This window comes from Nuphar pumila, chromosome 8 (genome assembly GCF_984573655.1).
Source record: "Nuphar pumila chromosome 8, dmNupPumi1.hap1.1, whole genome shotgun sequence".
NCBI lineage: Eukaryota > Viridiplantae > Streptophyta > Magnoliopsida > Nymphaeales > Nymphaeaceae > Nuphar > Nuphar pumila.
The window spans coordinates 1,521,388-1,545,371 of NC_143256.1; the positions used below are offsets into that span (position 1 = coordinate 1,521,388).

The 23,984-nt window shown below is 38.1% G+C and overlaps 1 protein-coding gene across 3 annotated transcripts in view; it reads left to right on the top strand.

Annotated features, from left to right (window-relative positions):
* The window catches only part of BGAL17 (beta-galactosidase 17), a 241,616-nt gene that overhangs the window by 64,653 nt on the left and 152,979 nt on the right, over positions 1 to 23,984 (top strand). For all 3 annotated transcript variants that reach the window (XM_090015937.1, XM_090015938.1, XM_090015939.1), the window contains exons 4-6: positions 2,681 to 2,769; positions 2,859 to 2,939; positions 3,104 to 3,198. In XM_090015937.1, the coding sequence (XP_089872063.1) occupies positions 2,681 to 2,769; positions 2,859 to 2,939; positions 3,104 to 3,198 (265 nt within the window). The remainder of the gene's footprint in view (positions 1 to 2,680; positions 2,770 to 2,858; positions 2,940 to 3,103; positions 3,199 to 23,984) is intronic.

The window sequence follows — 23,984 nt, forward strand, 5'->3', positions numbered from 1 at the left end:
TTGTTTAAGGCATTTTCATGGAGACTCATGTGAAAAGAAGCTCCGGAATCTAAAATCCAAGAATACGTACCGGGAGGTGATGATGAGGCAATGGCGGCACCAGAGGTGGAGGAAGTAGCCTTTAAAATTTGTTGGAGAGCCATGAAAATTTGACCAAGCGTGTCCTTGAGATCCCCGTTTTTGCCTTCATCTTTTTTGGTGGAGGATTTATCAACGGAAGCCACCTTAGGCTTAAAAGTCCCATTTAGGTTTGGGCAAACAAGTTTGATATGTCCCGGCTCATAACAATGATGACATATAATCATCTTCCTTCCACCACTCCCTTGTTTACCAAAATGAGGTGGCTTGTATGTTTTAACATGATTGCCAGGTTTAGACACGACAAGAACTTCATCCATACTTTTACTCATGCCATGCCTAGTCTCTTCTTGAGTAATTTCGGCAATAACATCTTCCAAAGGAAGAATAGTGGATCTATGGAGGAGTGATGATCTTACTTGCTCAAACTCGGGATGAAGCCCAAATAAAAATTGAAATAATCTATCTTGTTCTATTTGTTTTTGTCTAAGTTGTACATCCTCCATAACAACCCATTTAGGCTCTAAAAGAGCCAATTCATCCCACAAGGGATTTAAAGCACTATAATAATCTTGTATGCTCATATCTCCTTATTTTGTGGTTCTAACTTTTTCTTGTAAAAAATAAGCTCTTGCAAGATCTTTTTGGGTATACATACCCTTCATGAAAAACCAAGCTTCATTGGCTCGACGAAATTTGGTAATATTAGCACATACATTTAATTTAACATTATTCATAAACCATGCTAGTATTTTTGCATGGTTGCTCTCCCAATCTTCCATTTGGCGTTGATGATCTTCTATTGCTTTGAGGCGAGCATCTCCCTCAAGAGCTTTCTCTTGATATCCTTCCATCTTTGTGAGCTTAAGTTGGGGTTTCGGAACGATCCCCATTACATAACCCCAAAGCTTCTTTTCTTTGATATTGTTTTCCATTAATGATACCCACATCATGTAATTTTTTTCATTGAGCTTGAATGATAGGTCGATCTTGGCTTCCATTGCTTTAATAAGACGATGTGAAAATAAAAGGAAGTTGAGAGAGACACGATTTCACCTTGAAGAATCAAATGACTCTGATACCATGTAATGAAGTATGCGAAAGAATTCAAGAATGCAAATGCATTCACAATGTCCAACACCGGACTAATACACAAGTAAAAGAGAGAAGAAATCCACTTAAGGGAAATACAAAAGGCCTTACAACAAGGCTACACACATAAAATAAAGACTCTTTTTATTAAAGAGGAGCTCTCAAAAGCATAGAAACATACAAGGGGATGCACACCTATTTATACACCAAGGGAGTCACTTTGGGGCTCCCAATAGAGTCGTTGGGAGCTCCCAACATTCACAAATGTGACCGTTGGGGGTCCCAACGACTCTATGTGGGGCCCCTAAGTGTCTCAAAAAGAAAGATTTTAAAAAAATAAAAAAGGAAAAAAATAAAGGAAATAAAACAAGGAAACAAACAAGTACCCCTATCAGGTACTTGTGAAAAGACCATAATACCCCTATCAGGTATTATGGTGTATTTGGATAAATATATATATATATATATATATATATATATATATGTATTAGTATATATGTTTTAACATGGATCATCCTCGTAATTTTTCAAGATTTATGAGTTCACGGTTTGGGAGAATCGAATTTATTATTATGAATGGTCGAATCAAAATACACAGGACATGTCGTTTTTCAGAAATCAAACCAGAACTTCATGCTTTCCAACAAGAACATTAAGAAAACTCATCCAACGATTTTAAATTCATCAACACACATGATATTCATGCATACAACCATGGAATCATGTTGTAAATACAAAAATACATTATCTAACATCTAAAGTCATACATTTTTCAAAATAGAACATGTTTTCTCTATAAAAATCAAAATCAGCTTCTGAAAAAGGATTTCAAGTTTTAAAACCTGTATACATGACACAATATCAATTTCTACATGAATCTAGGCTGATATATGTGTTGATACACATTCGAGGATCATCCCACGACATGCTCATGTATATCCTAACACTATACACACACATACAAAGTTATGGTGTACATATTTCAAAATCGGTAAATCTATAAATACTCTCCCGAAATCGTCTTTACCGAACAGCCTCTTCCACCAATAAATCTACGATGCACTGGGAAATAAATACAAACACCTCATGATTACGTACATACCATGGTTAGAACTGCCCCTATTGGCCCAACATGACACAACCAGCAGAGGAGTCAGCCTTTTCTAAATAGAATTTTAGCTTGAATTCTTGATGCTTCTTTGATTGGATGGTATGAACTTCACTTACTAAAATGCCTCATTCTTGAAGCATTCTTTCTTTTAGAACGGTTTTTGATTTGGAAAGATGACTTGCTTCATTATTGACTTCATCCTCTCTGCCACACTGATTTTTCTGAATTCAATTGAGATGGAAAATATGCCCTAACTATGATTTTTCTGAATTTGCCAACACCTCGCATGTAATCTTAGGCACACAAATCTAATTTGATTAAATTGGGTTTAATTTACTGTTTCCTTTTGGACATCTTGTGTTTATTTTCATGTTCATTACGATCTACTGTTGCTTTCAGAATGGGATCTTGGAGGCTTCCCGCCTTGGTTACTAGCTGTGGAACCAGCTGTCAGATTGCGATCGTCGGATCATGCATTTCTTATGTTTGTATGTGTAATGTCAAATGTTCTCTATAGTGCCACATTCAATAGGAAAAGCTGGCAGGTGAACTTTCCTTGTGTTATCTTTTCTTGCAGGTTAAAAAATGGTGGAGCATTCTACTACCCAAGATTGCTCCACTTCTATATAATAATGGTGGACCAGTAATTATGATTCAGGCAAGTGAATTTATTTGTGTTGCAGATTAAGCATCCACACATCATGTATACATGGTATCTTGGTTAAAGAACAATTGTGGTACTCTGCTTACATTTTTCACCAATTGTTTTCTGAGTTTCTGGTACTGGTAAAATGAACTTTGAGTATGTTCTAATTTTTTCAGCTTGAAAATGAGTATGGATCCTTTGGAGATGACAAAATCTATCTTCACAAGTTGGTGAATTTGGCAAGAGGACACCTTGGCGATGATGTTATTCTGTAAGACCAGATTCAAGCTGTCTGCTTTCACACTGATATCATTCTTGACCATGCTTTTAGTTATTTCTATGGAGAATCATGTTTGCAACTACTAGATATTGAAGAAATTTTAGCTTTACAACTCATTGGTTGCAAAACCATGTATCTTGATGTGCATTCTTGTTATGAGATATCTACAAGGACTGAGGCAATGAATGCTTACGTGGCAAAGCACCAGTGTGCCCACTTCAAGCATAATTTTGCATGGTTGCGGATATTGTTAGGCGAGTGCATGAATTAACAAATCTAGTTCACCAGCCAAAGCTATATCAAGTCTCATAAGTGTCCAATACTATAGAACTCCTGCCATAGTTCTATATATCTTGCGGTCTTGTATCAAGTCAGCAGCATCTTTGAATGACCTTTTATTCATGGCCGCAGTGTATCAACTGATTTGCAGTTCTGCAAGTTGAACTACTTCAAGTCATCAAAGGCATATTTCTGTTGTGAAAGTTGGATGAAGTCCTTGCCTCCATCAGCCTCAATATCTAAGAAATACCAAAGCTATCTTATATCTTTCATCTTGAATTTCTCATATAGAAAGACCTTCAGTTCTTTAATAAGGCATTTTGAACCATAGTTACTAGGACACAAAATGGATACGGGAAGTGTTGTGTGAAGTGGAAGCAAGGAAGCGAGTGCTAAAAAGTACTATAAAGCGTGAAGCACAATTTGTTTTGGAAGCGATTGTGAAAGCATGTAACAAGCGAAAAAGGAAATATGTAAGAAGCAATAGGTAGACGAGGGGGAAACAAAAAATAATAGAAATTAATATGAAAAAAATAAAAAACAAGGGGGAAGCTAGGGAGAAACGATAGGAATTGACTGAGAAACGAGAGAAAAGCGAATGGGAATTACGCTTCCCACAAATGAGAAGCAAGTTTCCTCCACGCTTCCCCCTCTTACAAGAAGTGTGCTACTTTTCGCTTCGGAAGCGTGCTTCCTAGGAAACAGAGGAAGAGGTAGAAATAATAACTATATTGGTAGTAGGAGACTTCTTCATCTACCACAGAATACTAATAATAACAATCTAGAAAATTAAACCATGTTAAAATATGTTCATATATATATATATATGCACACATATTCTTCTATATTGTAACCGAGGGGTATTTTAGTAATTTTACTCATGAAAAAAATGTGAGAAAAGCAAGGAAGCATAGACCATGTATGTGGGAAGCATAGAAGAAGTGTGGGGGAATAGACATTCCTATGAAGTTTTAGAAGCGAGGAGTATCACGCTTCCGAAGCGAGTTTCTGGGAAGCGCACTTCCCACCTACCTAAGAAGCTTCTAGTAACTCTGGTTAAGACTCTAATAGCAGTTGCCTCTACTAAAAAATAGCCTATATATCAACTAGATGTTAAAAATGCATTTCTTAATGGAGAATTAAATGAAAAAGTTTATATGGATCCTCCGTCGAGATTTGATGTCGAAAAGAAGAACTCTTAGACTTTGAAAGGTCCTGTATGGTCTTAAACAGACTCTTAAGTCCTGGTATGATAGACTCAGTAATGCCATGACTCATTTGGGTTTTCATTCTGGCTATGCTGACATTGCTCTTTTTGTCAAAAGTACAGATACCAATATTGTTATCCTTCTACCATATGTAGATGACATGATTATTATCGGGAATGATAAACATGGACTTAGTAATGTTAAAAATATTTTAATTGTTTTTATATGTTTGTTGCGAGTTTCCTAAGATATTTTTTAGGTATTGAGGTGACCTACTCTCCTTTCTCAACTGAAGCTTCCTACAAATATTTGTGCTAAATCTGACATTTCAGATGATAAGAAAGTGGAGAATCCTGAAGTGGTGAATGCTAAGTTAAAACTTGAAGATGAGACACTTCTTAAAGACTCCTCATCTTTTAAGTAGCTAATTGGGTCACACACTTATCTGTCTATTGCCAGACCAGATATAGCTCATGTGGCAATTTCAGTATGCTCCAACCACCATACACATTAAAACACTATAACTAAAGGGTTCTTCTTATCCTTATCTTCATCTTTAGATTTACATGCATATACCGGTGCAGATTGGGAAAGAAATCTCAATGATAGAATATCAATTAATGGTTTTGATATATTTTTAGGAGATTTATTGATTGCTTGGAGATGCAAGAAATAGCAGAATGTCTCGTTATCATCTACTGAAGCTGAGTATATGCTATGGCAATGACAACTATAAAGCTTGTATGGTTAAAAAATTATCATAGAGATATGGGGGTTGCCATCTCCAAACCTTCGAAGATGTGTTGCGATAATAAAGTACAATCTACATTATCAGCAACTACACATTCCATAAGCACACCAAACACATTGAGATGAACTGTCATTATGTTCGTGATGAATTCTTGAGAGAAACTATTGAGTTGCCGTATGTTACATCAGAATTTCAGTTTGCAGACTTCATTATCAAAGCTCTTGCTGCTTCTTGTTTTTTGTTTCTTCTCAACAATCTTTCGGTGTTTACATCACAAGTTTGAGGGGAGGTGTTAAAATAACATATATATTTATCTATATATATGTCAGTCTGTAATTTGTATTGATAGTCAGGGATATTTTGATCTTTTTTACCTTATAATAGACGTTCATTCAGAACAATTTTTTTATTATTTCTTTTTTTTTATCTTTTTTGTCTTTCTTTTATTGAGCATGGGCTCTATGGTCATTTGACCATAGAGTAACAATCATAAATATGACCGTTGGGAGCTTCCAACGACTCTATTGGGCGCCCCTCAATCAGTGTTGTTAAAAGCATTGAGGCGTAGCGAGGTGCTCTACCAAAAACTGAGGCGAGGCGTAAAGCATAAGCCTCAATTTTTTTTGAAAACTTTTAAAAAATTATAAAAAATATCTAAAAATACAAATAAATAAAAAAATGCTTTATTGATGAAATAACAACCAATAAGAAATAGAAAATCTCAAATAAATACTAAAAAATATGAGATTAACATATAAAAGTAAGTAAAAACTGATTACATAACTGGAAAATATATGAGATCAACCAACAAAAGTTAAAATATACTGAGAAGCTGATTACATAACTGAAATAACTAGAAAATATATGAGATTAAACTATAAAAGTTAAAATATATGAGATTATTCTAAAAAATATGAGATTAACTTATAAAAGTAACTAAAAAACCGATTACATAACTGAAAAAATATATGAGATTAACTAGCAAAAGTTAAAATATACTAAGAAACTGACTACATAACTGAAATAACTGGAAAATATATGAGATTAACCTACAAAAGTTAAAATATATGAGATTATTTTAAAAAATATCAGATTAACATATAAAAGTAAGTTACTTTTATACGTTACTTTAAGTAACATATAAAAACTGATTACATAACTGGAAAATATATGAGATTAACCAACAAAAATTAAAATATACTAAGAAACTGATTACATAACTGAAAAATATATGAGATTAACCTACAAAAGTTAAAATATATGAGATTATTCTAAAAAATATGAGATTAACATATAAAAGTTACTTTTAGATGTTACTTTAAGTAATATGTAAAAACTGATTACATAACTGAAAAATATATGAGATTAACCAACAAAAGTGAAAATATACTAAGAAACTGATTACATAACTGAAATAACTGAAAATATATGAGATTAACCTACAAAAATCTTGTTGATTATGTCCTAGAAATCTTAAAATAAATAAATAAATAAATTTTTTTTTGCACCTCACGCCTCAGGCTTGCGCCTCAAGGTGAGGCGCGCCTTTTGCGCCTCAAGGCGCGTTTTTGATAACACTGCCCTCAATAGTCCTTCATATATTATAAATAGGGGTGTTTGTCCCCCTTCATTCTTAATGCTTTTGCTTAAGCATATTTCAATAAAAGTTATTCTTTATATTCTTGTTGTAGCCATTGTTGGCTTTTTGTATTGTCCGTAGTGGACTTGTGCATGTGCACTTTGTGTTTATGATCTTGTCAGACTCTGGTTTTGTGTTTTTGCATATTTCATTACATACTACATGTAAGAAAATGAAACCCACAACCAAAGTAACTCTCAACAAATACTCACAAAGAGAGCTCAAGCATAAGAACATACACAATACCCGAAAAAGAGTATACAAAAGGAATAACAAAAAATGAATCTCATTAACTTGGGAGAAAATCCCATACAACCGAATGCTATACAAGGGGAATAGTACCCCATATTTATAGAGAAGGGAGAGGAGCCATCAAGGGAGTTATTGGACTCCCCATAGCTCTATTTAGAGCCGTTGGGAGTCCAACGACTCTCTTGAAATTTGCTTTTTGACTTTTATCAAAAAGCACGTTTTTGACTAGTAAAAAAGAAAATGGCTATAACAGTCCAAAAAGTAAAAACTAAACCTAATTTCTAGTTAAGTTCTAACTAAATCTAACTAATGAAAAAGAAAAGAAAAGAAAAGAAAAGATTACATGCATATGAGATTACATATGAGATATACATATGAGATTACATATTTTAACACTCCCCTTCAAACTTACGGTTGGATAACCGAAAGTTTGTCTAAGAGAAAGTGAAATCTAGGAGCCGCGAGAGGTTTGGTAAAGAAATCCGCCAACTGATATTCTGAAGAGACGTAGGGAAGATTGATGATGTCGCGTAGAAATTCCTCTCGTACATAGTGACAATCCATTTCTATATGCTTGGTGCGTTCGTGGAATGTCCGATTGCTGGCAATATAAATGGAGCTTTTGTTGTCACAACTGAGATTTGATGCTCCTGAACATTCAACTCCCATGTCGGAGAGTAGTTGTCGAAGCCAGACTACTTTCATAGTAGTTGTAGCCATTGCCCTGTATTCAGCCTCTGTTGATGCGAGAGAGACTTTTTGTTGCTTCTTGCATCGCCATGAGACTAAAGATTCCCCTAAGAAGACACAAAAACTAGTAGTTGAGTGTCTGTCATTTGGATCACCTCCCCAATCTGCATCAGTATAAGCAAATAGTTGTAGGTTAGAAGAAGCAGGCAAAAATAGCTCTCCAGAAATGAAAATTTTAATATATCTAATAATTCGCAAAACTGCTCCCATATGAATAGAAGTTGGAGCATGCTGAAATTGACTGACTGTATAGACAGCATGTGCAATGTCAGGTCTTGTAATGGAAAGATACGATAGTGTCCCGACGAGTTGTCTATAAGGAGTTGGATACTGAAGTGGTTCTTCATCATCAATCTTCATCTTAACATTTACAATTTCGGGAGTGTCAATGTATCTTTCATCTGAAATGCCTGACCTGTCAACAATATCTAAGGCAAACTTAGATTGAGTTAGTAAATATCATCTAGAAGAGTATGCAACTTCTATTCCAAGAAAATATTTTAAAAAACCTAAATTACTCATTTCAAAATGTGTTTTGAGAAACTTTTTAATATTGTAAACTCCCTCTTTATCACTTCTCGTGATGATCATGTCGTCAACATAGAGAAGAAGGATAATAATACCTGCATTAGAATTCTTAACAAACAAAGTTATGTCAGTGAGACAAGATTGAAAACCAAAATCAAGTAACTTATTGTACCAAGCTTTTGGAGCTTGTTTGAGACCATGCAAAGTCTTATTTAAGCGAAGAGTTTTTCCTTCAGGGACATTAATTTCTGGTGTTGGATCCATGTATACTTCTTCAGCTAAACTTCCATTTAGAAATGCATTTTTAACATCCATTTGAAAAATATGCCATTTCTTTATAGAGGCAAGAGCTATCAAGATTCTAACAGTGGTCATTCTAGCTACCGGGGCAAACGTTTCTTCATAGTCTATTCCATATTCTTGGGAATAGCTTTTGACAACTAACTGAGCTTTAAAACTCTCAAGAGTGCCATCACTCTTGGTCTTAACTTTGTACACTCAGCGACACTCAATAGGTTTTTTGTTGGGTGAAATATCTTGAATGGTCCAGGTGTTTGTTTTTTCTAAAGCTTCTAATTCAACTTTCATAGCTTTGACCCATTCAGGTTGATCCTTAGCTATATCATAACTGGAAGGTTCTTCATAAGAGTGAATTAAGGCGATGAAGGCTTGATATTTTTATGAAAAAGATTCATACGACAAAATTTTCAGGGACTTTCGAGATCCTAGTGGATTTTCTAGTTGAAGACGCAGGGTCTTGTTCCTTTGTGTACTTTTTAAAAGCACATGGTCTTTCTAAGTTTCCTCTTCTAGAGTATTGAATACAATCTTGGTTGCTATCAACTGGTTCAGTATTAGTGATATCATTTTGATCATCTTGATCAATATCACTTTCATTACTCCTCGGAACTAAGTCCAATAGAAAGGAGTACTCGTTTGTTTTCGTAGAATCTTTATTTTCAAAGGGACTTTCATTTTTCAAAAATGATACATTTCTTGAGACATATAGTTTGTTATTTCTGAAATCGAAACACTTGTACCCTTTTTGATGACTCACATAACCTAAAAAGGCACAGTAAATAGCACACAGAGAGAATTTATCATTCTTATCCGTGAACACAAAACATTTACATCCGAACACTCTCAACCTAGAGCAATCTGGAGTTTGCTTATAAAGCTTTTCAGTTGGGGAAATATTGTTTATCGAGGAAGAATGCATCCTATTGATGAGATAGACAACAGTTAAGGCAACTTCAACCCAGAAAATTTTTGGTACTTGATGTGTAATGAGAAGGGTTCTTATTATTTCTATAATATGCCTAGCTTTCTTTCAACTAAATCATTTTGTTGAGGGGTGTAAGGACATGATTTTTGATGTAAAATCCCATATAGATTCAAATAATCTTTAAATTCTTTTGATAAAAATTCTCCCGTAGAATCAGTACGAAATATTGAGATATCCTCTTTAAACTGATTTTTGACCATATTGTGAAATATTTGAAAGTAAGAGAAAACTTCAGATTTATGTTTAAGGAAATAAATCCAAGTGTGCTATGTAAAATCTTCTACAAAGATAACATAGTACATAAATCCACCTTTTGATATAACAGGTGTGGGACCCCAAACATCAGAATGAATCAACTCAAGTGGTCGTGTAGAAACAAAGGTTCTTTCTTGAAAAGGTAGTCTTTTCATTTTTCCAAGAATACATTTTTCACATGTAAAAGCTTCAAAATTACAATTTTTTTTCATGTTTGGAAAAAATTGAATTTTGGATATACAAGGATGTCCAAATCTTTTGTGTCAAAGATCCAAATCTAACTTTTGAACATTACAACATAGTGTATTTTTGGAAATTTCCCCAAAATCCATGTAGTACAAGCCTCCTTCTCTATGGCCTTCCCCAATCAGCTTCCCTGACTGGTGATCCGGCACTCAACAATCACGAGAGGAAAAAGAAACATTACACCCATGGTCAGTTAATTGAGATACAGACAAAAGGTTTAAATCAAGGTTGCCCAATTTGGAAGCGGAAGCGGGAAATGATACGGGAAGCAAAAGCGAGACATTTTAAAATTTATACGAAGCGGGAAGCGAAGTTTCAATTTAAAAGTGAAATATGAATAAAGAATGAAGCAATATGGAATCAAACAAGAAACAAATAAAAACTAAAATAAAATTCATTATTCTTATATTTCATGATTTTTCTCTAAAAGAGTTACATTTTTGTTAAAATCTAAATGGTTACCAATTTAAAGAAAGTACATGGAAAATGAGTGAAAGCATGAGAGAAAATACATGAAAAAGATGAAAAGAAACGTGAGAAAAATATATAGTATTCCTAGACCATGCATATGAGAAGCATAGAAGAAGCGTGGGGGAATCGAGCTTCCCATGAAGTTTCGGAAGCGAGGAGTATCATGCTTCCGAAGCGAGTTTCCGGGTAGCGAGCTTCCCACCTACTGATAACTTTGGTTTAAATTAAGTTTGAGAATATATCTAATTTTTGGAATGCAAAATCCTTTTGAGTTTTGAGAGGCATTTTCAAAACATCCTATTCCCTTAATCTCACGAGATGTTTCATCAGCGGTAAAAACGTTTGAACCACTTGAGTTATGATATTGGGATAGCAATTTTATGTTGGGTGTCATATGAAAAGAAGCTCCAGAATCAAGAAGCCAAAGAGATTTACCAGGATCGGAGATGCCTACGGAAGAGACAGTAGCTCCAGCGGATGACGAAGCTCCTTTGAGAAGAGGTTGAAGTGCCTCCACCAATTAAATTAGAGACATGTTCCCAATGGATGTCTCGCTTGTTTCTTGCAGAGATTTGACTGTGGCAGCCTTCTTTTTATAAGGTCTTTTTAACTTTGGACAGTATGTTTTGACATGTTACAGTTCACGACAATAATAACAAATGATCTTTCTCCTTTCAAACTCACTTCCATGCTTTTCATCATTAGTCCTCCCAACATGCAGAGGTTTATATGGACGAACATGATTTCCCGGTCTAGATACTACTAAGACTGAGTCATCATCACTTTTAGAAATTCTTTTCTTGAGTCTGTTTTCCTCCATGCTCAACTTTTCAATTGGATCTTCAATGGAAAGGACTTTTCCCCGATGAAGAAGAGCGAATTTGGTTGTCTCAAATTCCGATCTCCGGCCATTGATAAATTGAAAGAAATGCTCCGCATTTACTTGATTTTGGCGAAGCTCTTTGTCATGGGGGCAATGCCATTTTGGTTCAAGGAGAGCCAATTCCCCTCATAACTCGGACAAACTATCGTAGTATTCCCTAATGCTTTTGTCCCCTTTAATCATATTACGAACATTTTCTTGAAGGTTGTATATGTGGGCAATATTCTTGAGCGAGTACATTCTCTTAAGTTTATTCCACACATCATTGGTGTGCTTAAATTTGGCTAGGCTAGAACACTTTTTTTATATCAACACTTGATATAAGCCAAGACATGATTTTGGCATGTCCCATTCTCCATTCTTTTCACTTTTTTTCATATGTGGAAATAGCTTTGACTTTTTCTACCTCTGAGAAATATTTTTTTTTCTCCTTCTTCTTTGGTGAGAATTAGTTTAGGTTCCTCCTCGGTTCCATCCACTAATCCCCATAATCCTTTTTCCCAAATAAGGTGCTTCATGATGGAAGCCCATGTTACATAATTTGAATCATTGAGTTTTATGGGCTTAATGGTGACATTATCATTGTCATCCATTTTACAAGCTTGTGAATGGGAAGAGAAAGAAGGAGAAGAGGAAAAAGCTTAAAAAATGAGAAAAGAGGTAGATACTATACCACAAAATGGCGAAAATAAGCAATCCTCCAAGCTTCCAAGTCTTCACACGCCCACTACTTTAAAGGGACTTCACTCCCTTGAAGAAAACTTGAGTGACACGCTTCCCAATGCACACAAAAAACCTTTGATTGCTTCCACCAATGGCTCTGATACCATGTAAGAAAATGAAACCCACAACCAAAGTAACTCAACAAATACTCACAAAGAGAGCTCAAGCATAAGAACATGCACAATACCCGAAAAAAGGTATACAAAAGGAATAACAAAAAATGAATCTCATTAACTTGGGAGAAAATCCCATACAACCGAATGCTATACAAGGGGAATAGTACCCCATATTTATAGAGAAGGGAGAGGAGCCATCAAGGGAGTTATTGGACTCCCTACAGCTCTATTTAGAGCCGTTGGGAGTCCAACGACTCTCTTGAAATTTGCTTTTTGACTTTTAGTCAAAAAGCACCTTTTTGACTAGTCAAAAAGGAAATGGCTATAACAGTCCAAAAAGTAAAAACTAAACCTAATTTCTAGTTAAGTTCTAACTAAGACTAACTAAATCTAGCTAACGAAAAAGAAAAGAAAAGATTACATGCATATGAGATTACATATTTTAACACTACATGCACATTGATCAGTCCCATAGAAAGAAGTTGGATCGGAAATCAGAATGAATTATGTGTATTTGCTGGTTACTCCCACAAACATAAGGGTTACACGTGTTATTCTCTAGATAAGAGACATGTTTATATATCCCGTCATGTTACATTTGATGAATCAAGGTGTTGCGGGAATCTTTTAAGCATAAATCATGCACCAAATTCCAAGAGCATCAATGACTCCCATCACGATCCATTCTTTATATGTCAGCCCTCACAGATTGGTGTGTCAGAAATCGAAGCACATGAGCAATCTTTTGTTGGTGACTAATTCCAACACTTCATTGACCTGAATAACGAAGCAGAACAAGGTGAAAACCGTGATTTAAATCAATAGATACAGCAAGAAGATAATGCAAATATTACTGGTACAATTCAGCAGTCGAAAAAAGATATTATCGTGTACAAAAGAAGGAAAACATTCCAGCAGAAAACCAATCTCTACCGCAGCCACCTGAACAACATCATGATTCTAGTGCTCCACTCGATAAGGTGAATTCAAATGCTGAAGAGGAACTTCATTTGAGGAGATTTCCGAGATCCAAGCATCCGACAACATTCTCTACTGATTTTCAAACAGTTATCAGTGACAGCCTACAAGGTGAAGGAACCATGCAAGTATACTGAAGCTATAAAGGATAGAAGATGGATAGAAGCAATGAAGGAAGAATTTGAGGCCATTTATCAAAATAATACACGGTGATCCATTGTAGAAAGACCCAAGAGAGAGAGAGAGAGAGAGAGAGAGAGAGAGAGAGAGAGAGAGAGAGAGAGAGAGAGAGAGAGAGAGCGCCGGCATCGGGCGTTGTGGGTGCCCGGAAAAAAGAGAGAGAGGGCACACGAGGGAAGGGGGACGACATAGCGGGTCGCTGGAGGGCGAGAGAGAGAGAGAGAGAGAGAGAGAGAGAGAGAGAGAGAGAGAGAGTAACGCCCAAAAAATCCCGGACTTGTAACTTTTAGAAAATTTTTGAAAGCCTTGTAATCATTCATTTATCAGAGTTTTAAATAGTAGTTCAGTGGAAAATGGTATTTTTGAAACAAGTCAACGGACCTTTGGGCATATTACTTGGGAAACCTTTTTCCTTTACACAACGGATTTGAAATTTTGTACATTCATTGAAACCAACTGGATTCTGAAATGCAGTTTTAGTAATTTAGAGTTTATACAAAGAGGAATTTTTAAGGAAACCTTTACGCAAATTTACATAAATGTCCTCAGGAGCGAAATGTCAGAGAAAGAGTCTCATCTTGATACCATCATGTCATTGTGCCATCACTTGTCTCGTAAACCTAATGCCATCTATACCCATCAGATGGGTCGATTTCATGAAAAAATGGTAGGTACGCAAGTAAGACAATATGAAACAAAAATTAAAGTAAAGCATATTATTCTAACATGATAAGCAGTTTAATTCAGTCATAGGCTATAGCTAGCATGAACAATTAACTACGCAAGAAGTAATCTATCTCTAGCATGAGCAATTGATTCTACAAGCAGAGAGCAGTTAACTAAAATAATTAATTAACACAAAATACATGCATAAGCAATAAACAATTCATAAATCTCAAAATGCACAACCGATCAATATTGTAAACAAGATAATCTTTGTTTCGTTATTAACTGGCCTGCGGGTACGCACAAGGCACAAAACTTAGAAACAACTAAGACTAATATGAGAGTTTATTATGCCATGTATTTTCGATACCCCGATTAGCTAGCTGAGTCTGCTCCTAAGGGGACTGCGAATGATCGAGAGAGAATTCTCCAAAGGCCACTCGTTCAAAGGATGCATCCAACTTCTACAGAAGTCCATGGGATCTACCACCTATGATAATTTTTGGTAGTCCCGTCCCCTAACTCCAATGACTGGGGACGTTGAGTCATTTGCCTAAGGGGGGTTGCTAACAACTTGTCTATCAGAGTTTTTGTACCATCACATCCTCTCTCTTGACAAAAAATAGTGGGTCGAATGGGTGTGTTAGTTGTTATTTAACTGAAAACCTATTCTATATGCTCTGGTATTTCGACCCACTCGAGCATCTTGCCTGTGAAGGCGAATCATCACTATTTATGTAAAAACCAGAAAAAAAAAATTCGGACCCGGGTCGGGTCCAGACCCGACCCAGATTCAACCTGTGCCAGCCCCTTGAAAAGCCTTTTCAGAGGGGCTGGCAGCCCGCAGAGGGAGGGGCTTCTCTGGCGACACAAGGGGCGGGCCCTATATGCACCCCCTCCCTATAAAAAGACGAGAGGGGAGGGCTTACGAAGCTCCCCCGACCCCCCCGACTCTTTCTCTCTCATCTCTCGTCTCTCCCCTCGCTCTCTGCTCTCTCCCCTCTGTCTCTGCTCTCACTCCCCTCCCGACGAGCTCCCTTCCCGACGACCTCATTCCCCTCGGCAGCCCAGGTAAACCCCCCCCTCTTTTCTTCCCCTGATTTGCCGGAAGGTCGGCAGGTGGCCGACGGCCCCTGCCGAGCCTTCCTTCTCCTTTTCTCGATAGGCAAGGGGCTTCGTCCCCTTGCCTTCCTCTTTTTTCGACAGGCAAGGGGCTCCGCCCCCTTGCCTTCCTCTTTCTCGATAGGCAAGGGGCTCCGCCCCCTTGCCTTCCTCTTTTTTCGACAGGCAAGTGGGCTCCGCCCCCCTTGCCCTCTTTTTCTTAACAGGCAGGGGGCTCCGCCCCCTGCCCTTTCCACCATTCCGGCAGGGGCCCTTCCCTTTCATGTAGCGGCCGATGGCCCCTACCCTTCTCCTTAAGAGAGGAGGCAGGAGCCCACCACCCGGAACCAAGCAGGGGCCATTTGGCCCCTGCCCCTCTCTTTTAACCGATAGGGGCCAGAGGCCCCTGTCTCTTTTTTGTCGAGCAAGGGCTCGGCAGGGGCCTTTGGCCCCTGCACTCTCCCCACCCTATGCATTTCCTTGGCAGGGGCCATCGGACCCTGCCCCTTTCTTTAAAAAAAAAGGCTGGCCGAAGGCTCCTGCCCCTCCTTCTTTTAAAAACCAGCAAGGGCCTCAAAGGCCCTTGCCCCTCCTTTAAAAATCCGGCAGGGGCCGATGGCCCCTGCACCTATCTCCTTTAGCGGCATGAGTCATTAGACCCTACCCCGTTCTCTTTCGCAACTGTAGGGACCGATGACCCCTGCAGTGGATTGCGGAGAAACTGAGCTTTCTCCCTATCTATTTTCATTTTATGCATGCTAAACTACGTACTTTTGCAGTGTTACGCAACGGAGCCCGTTCGCGCCCCGCGAACTAAACCGACGATCACCTACGCTCGTAGACGACTTCATTCTCACAATACCCCAAGGTAGGAGAAGTTGCACAAGGACTTAAATAATTAAATCAAGCTTGAATAATGAAGGATCACAAGGACTGAATGATATATTTATACACATATACGTATATAAGTACTCTTTTAAATCAAGGACGCGGTTTCGCGATCCTTGTCCTTGCTTTCGCATTACCTGTTTCAGTTTGCCGTCGCGCTTTGCGCCCAGGCCTTTACTTTCATATTTACTGCTTACTGTCTTCTAATTCAAGGACGCGGGTTCGCGATCCTTGTCCTTTGCTTTCGCATTTCCTGTTTCAGTTGCCGTCGCGCTTTGCGCCCATGCTTTTACTTTCATATTTACTGCTTACTGTCTTTTAATTCAAGGATGCGGGTTCGCGATCCTTGTCCTTTGCTTCTGCATTTCCTGTTTCCGGTTGCCGTCACGCTTCGCACCTAGGCTCTTGCTTTTCGCATTATTGTCTCTCATTTTTGCCTTGCCATAAACTTAGCGTATTCGGGAGGAATACCTATTCAACTTTTTACCCGATATGTTTTGGGAAAACCCTTGATCTGGGGCAAGATCAAGTTGTTGGGTGATGGGTTCATTTGTAAAGCCCATTTACCAAAACCAGTGTCATGACTTACATAGCATCCAGACACTGCGTCGTCGGATGTCAGATTCGAGAAAATCACATGCCTTGTGTTGGCAAGTTGTGTGTCGTTTCGAAGGATTTGAAATGTTAAAATAACTTTTGAAAAACATTATATCTCTGCGAAACACACTCTGGAGGTTCCTATTAAGGACCTATATCCCTTTCCTCGTAAAGTGTACTCTTGAACATGTGAGGCATGTTAGTACAACGACGATTGGATGAGAGAGTCTTATGACCTCGATTAATGCTTAGTGCACGTTGTTGAAAACACATATAAAAATGGGATCGCCTTCATAGGCAAGATGCTCGTTTCGCTCTAATGGACCAGAGCATGATGAATGAGGCAACGACTAAGAAACCCCGTCGCGCTCAATTCAACCTGGCTTCGTCAAGAGAGAGGACGGAGGGTACCAACTCCGATGGACAGACCATTTATGGCTTTTTTTAAAAGGGCAAAAGACCCGTTTTTCCCCAGTCATCGGAGGTTAGGGGGAGGGATAGGGGCTACATAAGTTAGCCTAACACTTCTGCAGAAGTTTGATGCATCCCTATCAGGCCTTGGGGACTTACTCTCTCGACCATCAGTCGTCTCCATAGGAATAAGATTCAGTCAGACAACCGAGGTATATTAAAATACCTAATATAATGAACACTCGGCTTAGACTCAACTGTTTCGATTCACGTGCCATGTATGTACTCACATGGCCGGTTATCAAGTAATAACTAAATTGAACATGCTCACCCTTTTCAGTTTGTTGTACTTAGCTTATTCCTCTAGTCTATCTGTTTAGTTTGCTTGTTACTACCTGCTGCATAAATTAGCTATGCCTAATTTAGTTCTTTCTGTCTTTGTACTCTCCTGCTAGTTTTTCGCAAAACTAACCCATTTCATGGGTACAAGTGATGATTAGGTGCATCAGGCGATGGCACGACTGCGAGATGATTTAATGATCCACTGTTTCTGCTCGTAGTTCTCTTCCTGGACATTTTGGTTTTTGATACGGTTTTTCCTTGAGGAAATCCAAATTTTGTACAAACTTGATACTCACTTTAATAGAAGAAATGGTTTCCTAAGTATTATTGCAAATCGTCCATGGTAAATCTTTGTTTTCTCGCTAACGTGCCCAAGGTTGTCAAACCTGTCCTTTCTCTTTTAAAAAAAATCGTTTTCGCTGATTTTTAGAAATAAACTCTGTAAAGAAAAAGAATTTTCCAACTATTTCAAGAAAATTATAAGGTTCAAAATTTTGGGGCGTTACAATTTATGTGATTTCTATTCCATCATTACGCCTTTGCACGTTGCGAGGTTACCATAAACCTCTCATCGAATCATCGTAGTAAAAATATACCGTACCTGTCTAAAAGTATGGCTACGATCAGAGGGGTGAGTTTCTCAAAAGGAAACCCAGCTTTAATGATGTAATCATTTTAATTTATATTTGACATGCTCAGGTCCTTTAAACCAACACGAGCATCTTGCCGGTGAAGGCGAAACATCGCTATGTAAATAATTTTTACAATATGCCATCCGCACGCTTCGAGGTTACCAGAGACCTCTCATCCTACTCATCGTAATACAAACAATACCGTACCTGTCTAAAAGTATGGTTCCGATAAGAAGGGTATGGGTTTCTCAAAAGAATACCCAACACAAAGTTTCACAAAGACATGATCTAAATAACTCATTTTGACATGTTTAGTCCTTTGAAACAGAAATACAACATACATGATATAGGATCGCCATGGATCTGAAACACTTCTCTCAAATATACTGACTTGGGAAAATCTAGTTGCTATTTCACAACTCACATTATTCTCTAGATTTGCTTCTCAAGACTACGTACTCGAGAAGCTGGGATCCGTTCAACGAACCCTCTTCTCGAGATTATAGTGCCTGTACACAAATTCACATCTTTTTTGAAAAGAGCGAAATGGTACGCACTCCTGTGTACTCTATGAGGCTTACCTTAAAGGAGTCACAAATATCAAAATGCAAGTCTGTGTGCTAAACGCGGAGGCAAGGAAAAGACATAGAGTAGTAATGCGAAAACAACAACCAGTGCACTAAAGCGCGACGACAAAGCAAATACGAAAATAGTAAATGCAAAAGTAAGCCTGTGCACTGAAGCGTAGTGGCACAGTAAAGACAGAGAGCAGTAAAGACAGAAAATAAATGTGAAAGCAAGCCTGTGCACTGAAGTGTGGCGGCAAAGTAAAGACAAAAACAGTAAAGACAGAAAGCAGTAAAGAACATAAAGTAATTGCAAAAGTAAAAGCCTTTGCACATAAAATGCGGCGACAACAGAAAACAGTAAAGACAGGAAAGTAAAAAGGACAAGGATCGCGAAACCGCATCCTTGAGTTAAAGGCGTACGTATATAGATATATGTATACATATATATTGTCCTTTATCCTTTCTTTTTCATTTTAAATTTTAATTTTACTTGCTTTATTTTAGTTTGTCCATTGTCCTTTGCGGAACTTTTTCCTACCTTGGGGAGTCACGGCGTTGCGAACGTCTTCGAGTGTAAGTGATGAACTTCCCGGGCTGCGGGGTGTGAGCGGGATCTGTTGCGCGAGTTGCGAAAAGCCAAAACAGTGAATACTTATACAACAACAACAAACAACAACAACAACTACGCCTTCATCCCAAAACAATTGGGATCAGCGATATGAACCAACAAAGAAAATCATTCTGGGTCTTCCACATGAATCCTTCTCCTCCAATCATTTCTATCCAATGCCATGTCCTCGGTGAGGTTCAAAGCATTCATATCCTTTCCTATCATCTCCATCCAAGTCTTCCTAGGCCTACCCCGACCTCTTTTAACTAATATATTTTCCCATTTCTCCATCCTTCTAACTGGAGCATCATTAGGCCTTCGCCGAATATGTCCAAACCACCGTAAACGATTCTCTCTCATCTTATTTTCAATGGATGCAACACCTACCTTCTTACGTATCTCCTCGTTCCGAATCTTATCTTTTATTGTATTTCCACACATCCATCTCAGCATCCGCATCTCAGCTACACTCATTTTTTGAATATGATGTCTCTTGGCAGCCCAACATTCCATACCATATAGTAAAGCGGGCCTAATAGTCATCCTATAAAACTTTTCCTTCCACCACAATGGCATTCTACGATCGCACAACACTCCAGTTGCACTTTTCCATTTCATCCACCCAACCTTTATCCTATGATTTACATCTCCATCAATTTCTCCATACTTTTGAATGATAGATCCCAAATATTTGAAACAATCATCCACCGGTATTTCTTGCTCACCAAGCTTCACTACACTCCCATCACTACTTCGTTGCTTATTAAACCGACATTCCATATATTCTGTCTTACTCTTACTCAACTTAAAACCTCTTGCTTCCAATGTCTGTCTCCATAATTCTAACTTAGCATTAACCCCAGCTCTAGACTCATCAATTAAAACAATATCATCAGCAAACAACATACACCACGACACATTTTCTTTAATTGATCTCGTAAGCTCATCCATCACTATACCAAATAGGAAAGGGCTTAAAGCAGATCCTTGATGTAACCCAACCGTTATAGGAAAATTGGTTGTCACCCCTCCATAAGTGCGGACATTGGTTACTACTCCTTCATACATATCTTTAATTATACTAATGTACTTGAGAGAAACACCTTTCTTCATCATTGTCCACCAGAGAACGTCCCTAGGTACTCTATCGTATGCCTTCTCTAAATCAATAAAAACCATATGCAAATCTTTGTTCCTCTCTCTATATCTTTCAATAAGTTGTTTAAGAAGATGTATAGCTTCCATAGTTGATCTTCCAGGCATAAAACCAAATTGATTTTCCGATATCATGACAACCTTCCTCAACCTAGACTCAATCACCCTCTCCCAAAGTTTCATAGTATGACTCATGAGTTTTATACCACGATAGTTTGTGCAATCTTGTATATCACCCTTATTCTTATATAGAGGCACCAAAGTACTATTCCTCCACTCATTAGGCATCTTATTTGTCCGCCAAATCTTGTTAAAAAGATTTGTCAACCATTCTAAACCTTTTTCTCCCAAGCATTTCCAAGCCTCGATAGGTATACCATCTGGGCCAACTGTCCTTCTTGATTTCATTTTCTTCAAAGCCTCTGCAATTTCTTTCTTTTGAATCTTGCGCATGAAGTCACGATTCATCTCATGAAAACGAATGAACAAGTCTCCAAGATCCTGAGCATGACTTCCATTAAATAACTTATCAAAATAATCTTTCCATCTTTCTTTAATCTTCTCATCTTTGACTAAAACCCTTTGTGTTTCATCTTTGATACATCTAATCATACCCAGATCCCTCGATTTCCTATCTCTCATCTTTGCAATCCTATAAATATCCTTTTCGCCCTCTTTGGTATCCAACTTGTCATAAACCTCCTTATATACCTTATCCCTCGCGTTTCAAACTACTTTTTTAGCTTCCTTCTTTGCTATCATATACTTATCCAAATTCTCTTTATCACGACTCTTAGATTTTTATAACACTCTCTTTTAACCTTAATAGCTAATTTGACATCCTCGTTCCATCATGATGTATCTTTACCTAGCGGTGCACCGCCTTTATACTCACCCAATACCTCCTTAGCCACCTTTCTCATGCTACCCGCTATCTTATTCCACTTTGATTCTGATTCCTTCTCGAGACACCAATCAACTTCTTTAACTATCTGCTCTATAAATATTCTTTATTTAGCTCCTTTCAGTTCTCACCACTTAATTCTAGGATCTATCCTATGTCTATCCCTTTTGCGGCATTGTCTAATTCTAAGATTTAAAATTAAGACTCTATGTTGTGTAGCTACACTTTCTCCCGGTATAACCTTACAATCGATGCAACAACCCCAATCTCTCTTTCTAAGTAGGAAAAAATCTATCTGACTCGTATTAACCCTACTTTTAAATGTTGCTAGGTGAGACTCCCTCTTCCTAAACCAAGTGTTTACTAAGATCATATCATTGGACAAACCAAAATCTAAAATCCTTTCTCCACTTTCGTTTCTTTCTCCTATACCATAGCCTCCATGGATACTCTCAATCCATCCCTACTAATGCCTACATGTCCATTAAGGTCACCGCCGATGAAAAGCTTTTCACCATAAGATATCCCTTGTACTACTCCATCTAAATCTTCCCAAAATTGACGCTTAATGGAATCATCTAAACCTACTTGAGGTGCATAAACACTAATAATATTAATAATATCCGTACCTAATACTAATTTAATAAATAAAATCCGATCACCCTTCCTACGGACCTCAACTACATTATTTATAAATTCACGACTCATAACAATCCCTACTCCATTCCTATTTCTATTTATTCTTGTATGCCAAATCTTATATCCCTGAGGTTTTATCACTTTTGCCTCTCACCTACACATTTGGTCTCTTGTAGACATAAAATATCAATCTTTCTCCTACACATAACATCTACTAACTCTACCAACTTACCAGTTAAAGACCCTATGTTCCAAGTGGCTAACCTAATTTTATGGTCTTGGACTAACTTCTCTGCCTCCGGGCCTATAGAGTACAGCGCGTCACTTAGTAGGGAATGCCCCAACGAAATTCTCATATTGGTTCATGAGAATACTTATACAGATGCTCGAAAATAAAGAAGGGGGTCAAAACTTCGAATAGGGCAGGGTTGCGCTCCTGCCTGCCAATCAATAGAGGAAAAGAAGAAGGGGCAAGGGCACAACCCCTGCCTGCCTTCCTATCCGAACAGGGAGGGGATAGAGGTCACCCCCTGCCCGCCGGCCTACTGAAGGGAAAGGGGTGAGGTAGAGGCCTGGTGTCCTCTGCTGGCACCCCTCGAGAATAAGAGATAACGAGCATGGAGGGAAACTGAGAGGGTAACGAAGAGAGAGGGGGTGTCGGGCGAGGTTCGCCGGACGGAGTGCCGGCGATGGGTGGGGGCGGTCACCGGCGCGGGGTTGAGAGAACACAGAGAGTCGACAGGGGGGGCTGCGTGCCTTTAAATAGGCATGGGGGGGTGTCTTTAGGGTACCCGGGTCCGGGTCGGATCCAGATCTGACCTGGGTCCAATTTTTTTTCTAAAAATCTTGGGTCTTACACTTCGGAAGTCTGGTTGCTGAAATTTCTTGGGTAATAGATTTTCTTTAAGTTTTGAAGTTGAAGATTTCAAGGTCTGTTATTTATTGTGATGACAAGAGTGCCATTGCACTTGCTACAAATCCTATACTCCATGATAGATACAAGCATTTCCAGATTGATTATCATTTCATAAGAGACAAAATTGAATCAGAGATGGAGACCAAGTTTGTTGATTTCGATCATCCGGTGGCAAACATATTCACAAAGGGGCTGTCAAGAGAGAGGCCAGATATTTAAGGCTAAGTTATATATGTCAGATAACATATATAACTTGAGGGGGAGTGTTAGAACTAAAGAGGATGTCACTTATGGGTAATATCATCATTCAAGTTAAATCGTGTAGTTATATGGGACGTCCCATGTGGCATGCTATGTAATTTTATTTGTTGTCATGTCCTTTATTGTATCCTACCCTATTAGGGTATTCATATATTAATACAATCATAGCTGTGCCGCCCCTCACCTAGCATCAGAATCAATGGTGAACTGTCTTCTCCATCCTTCTCTCCTCTCTCTCAGGTACTTTGTATGGGATCAGATTTTCCAGTATATGCCAGCCTCATGTAATCATATTTCTTCTTGCTGTTCTATCAAGAAAGTTCGAATTTCCTACTAACCAACATCTTCCAGGTTTCATTGTTTCTTTCATCTTGTCATTCCTTGGGTTTTTGCCAGAATTAATTTGGGATTTAGACATTTTAGTTTTCAGACAACATCATTCAAATAAAACATGACCTTGGATGAATTATACTGTGTGCCATGTGCAAAAAGTCTTCTTTATAATATCAGTGTGGTATGTCTGCCATTTTGCTCATTTCACC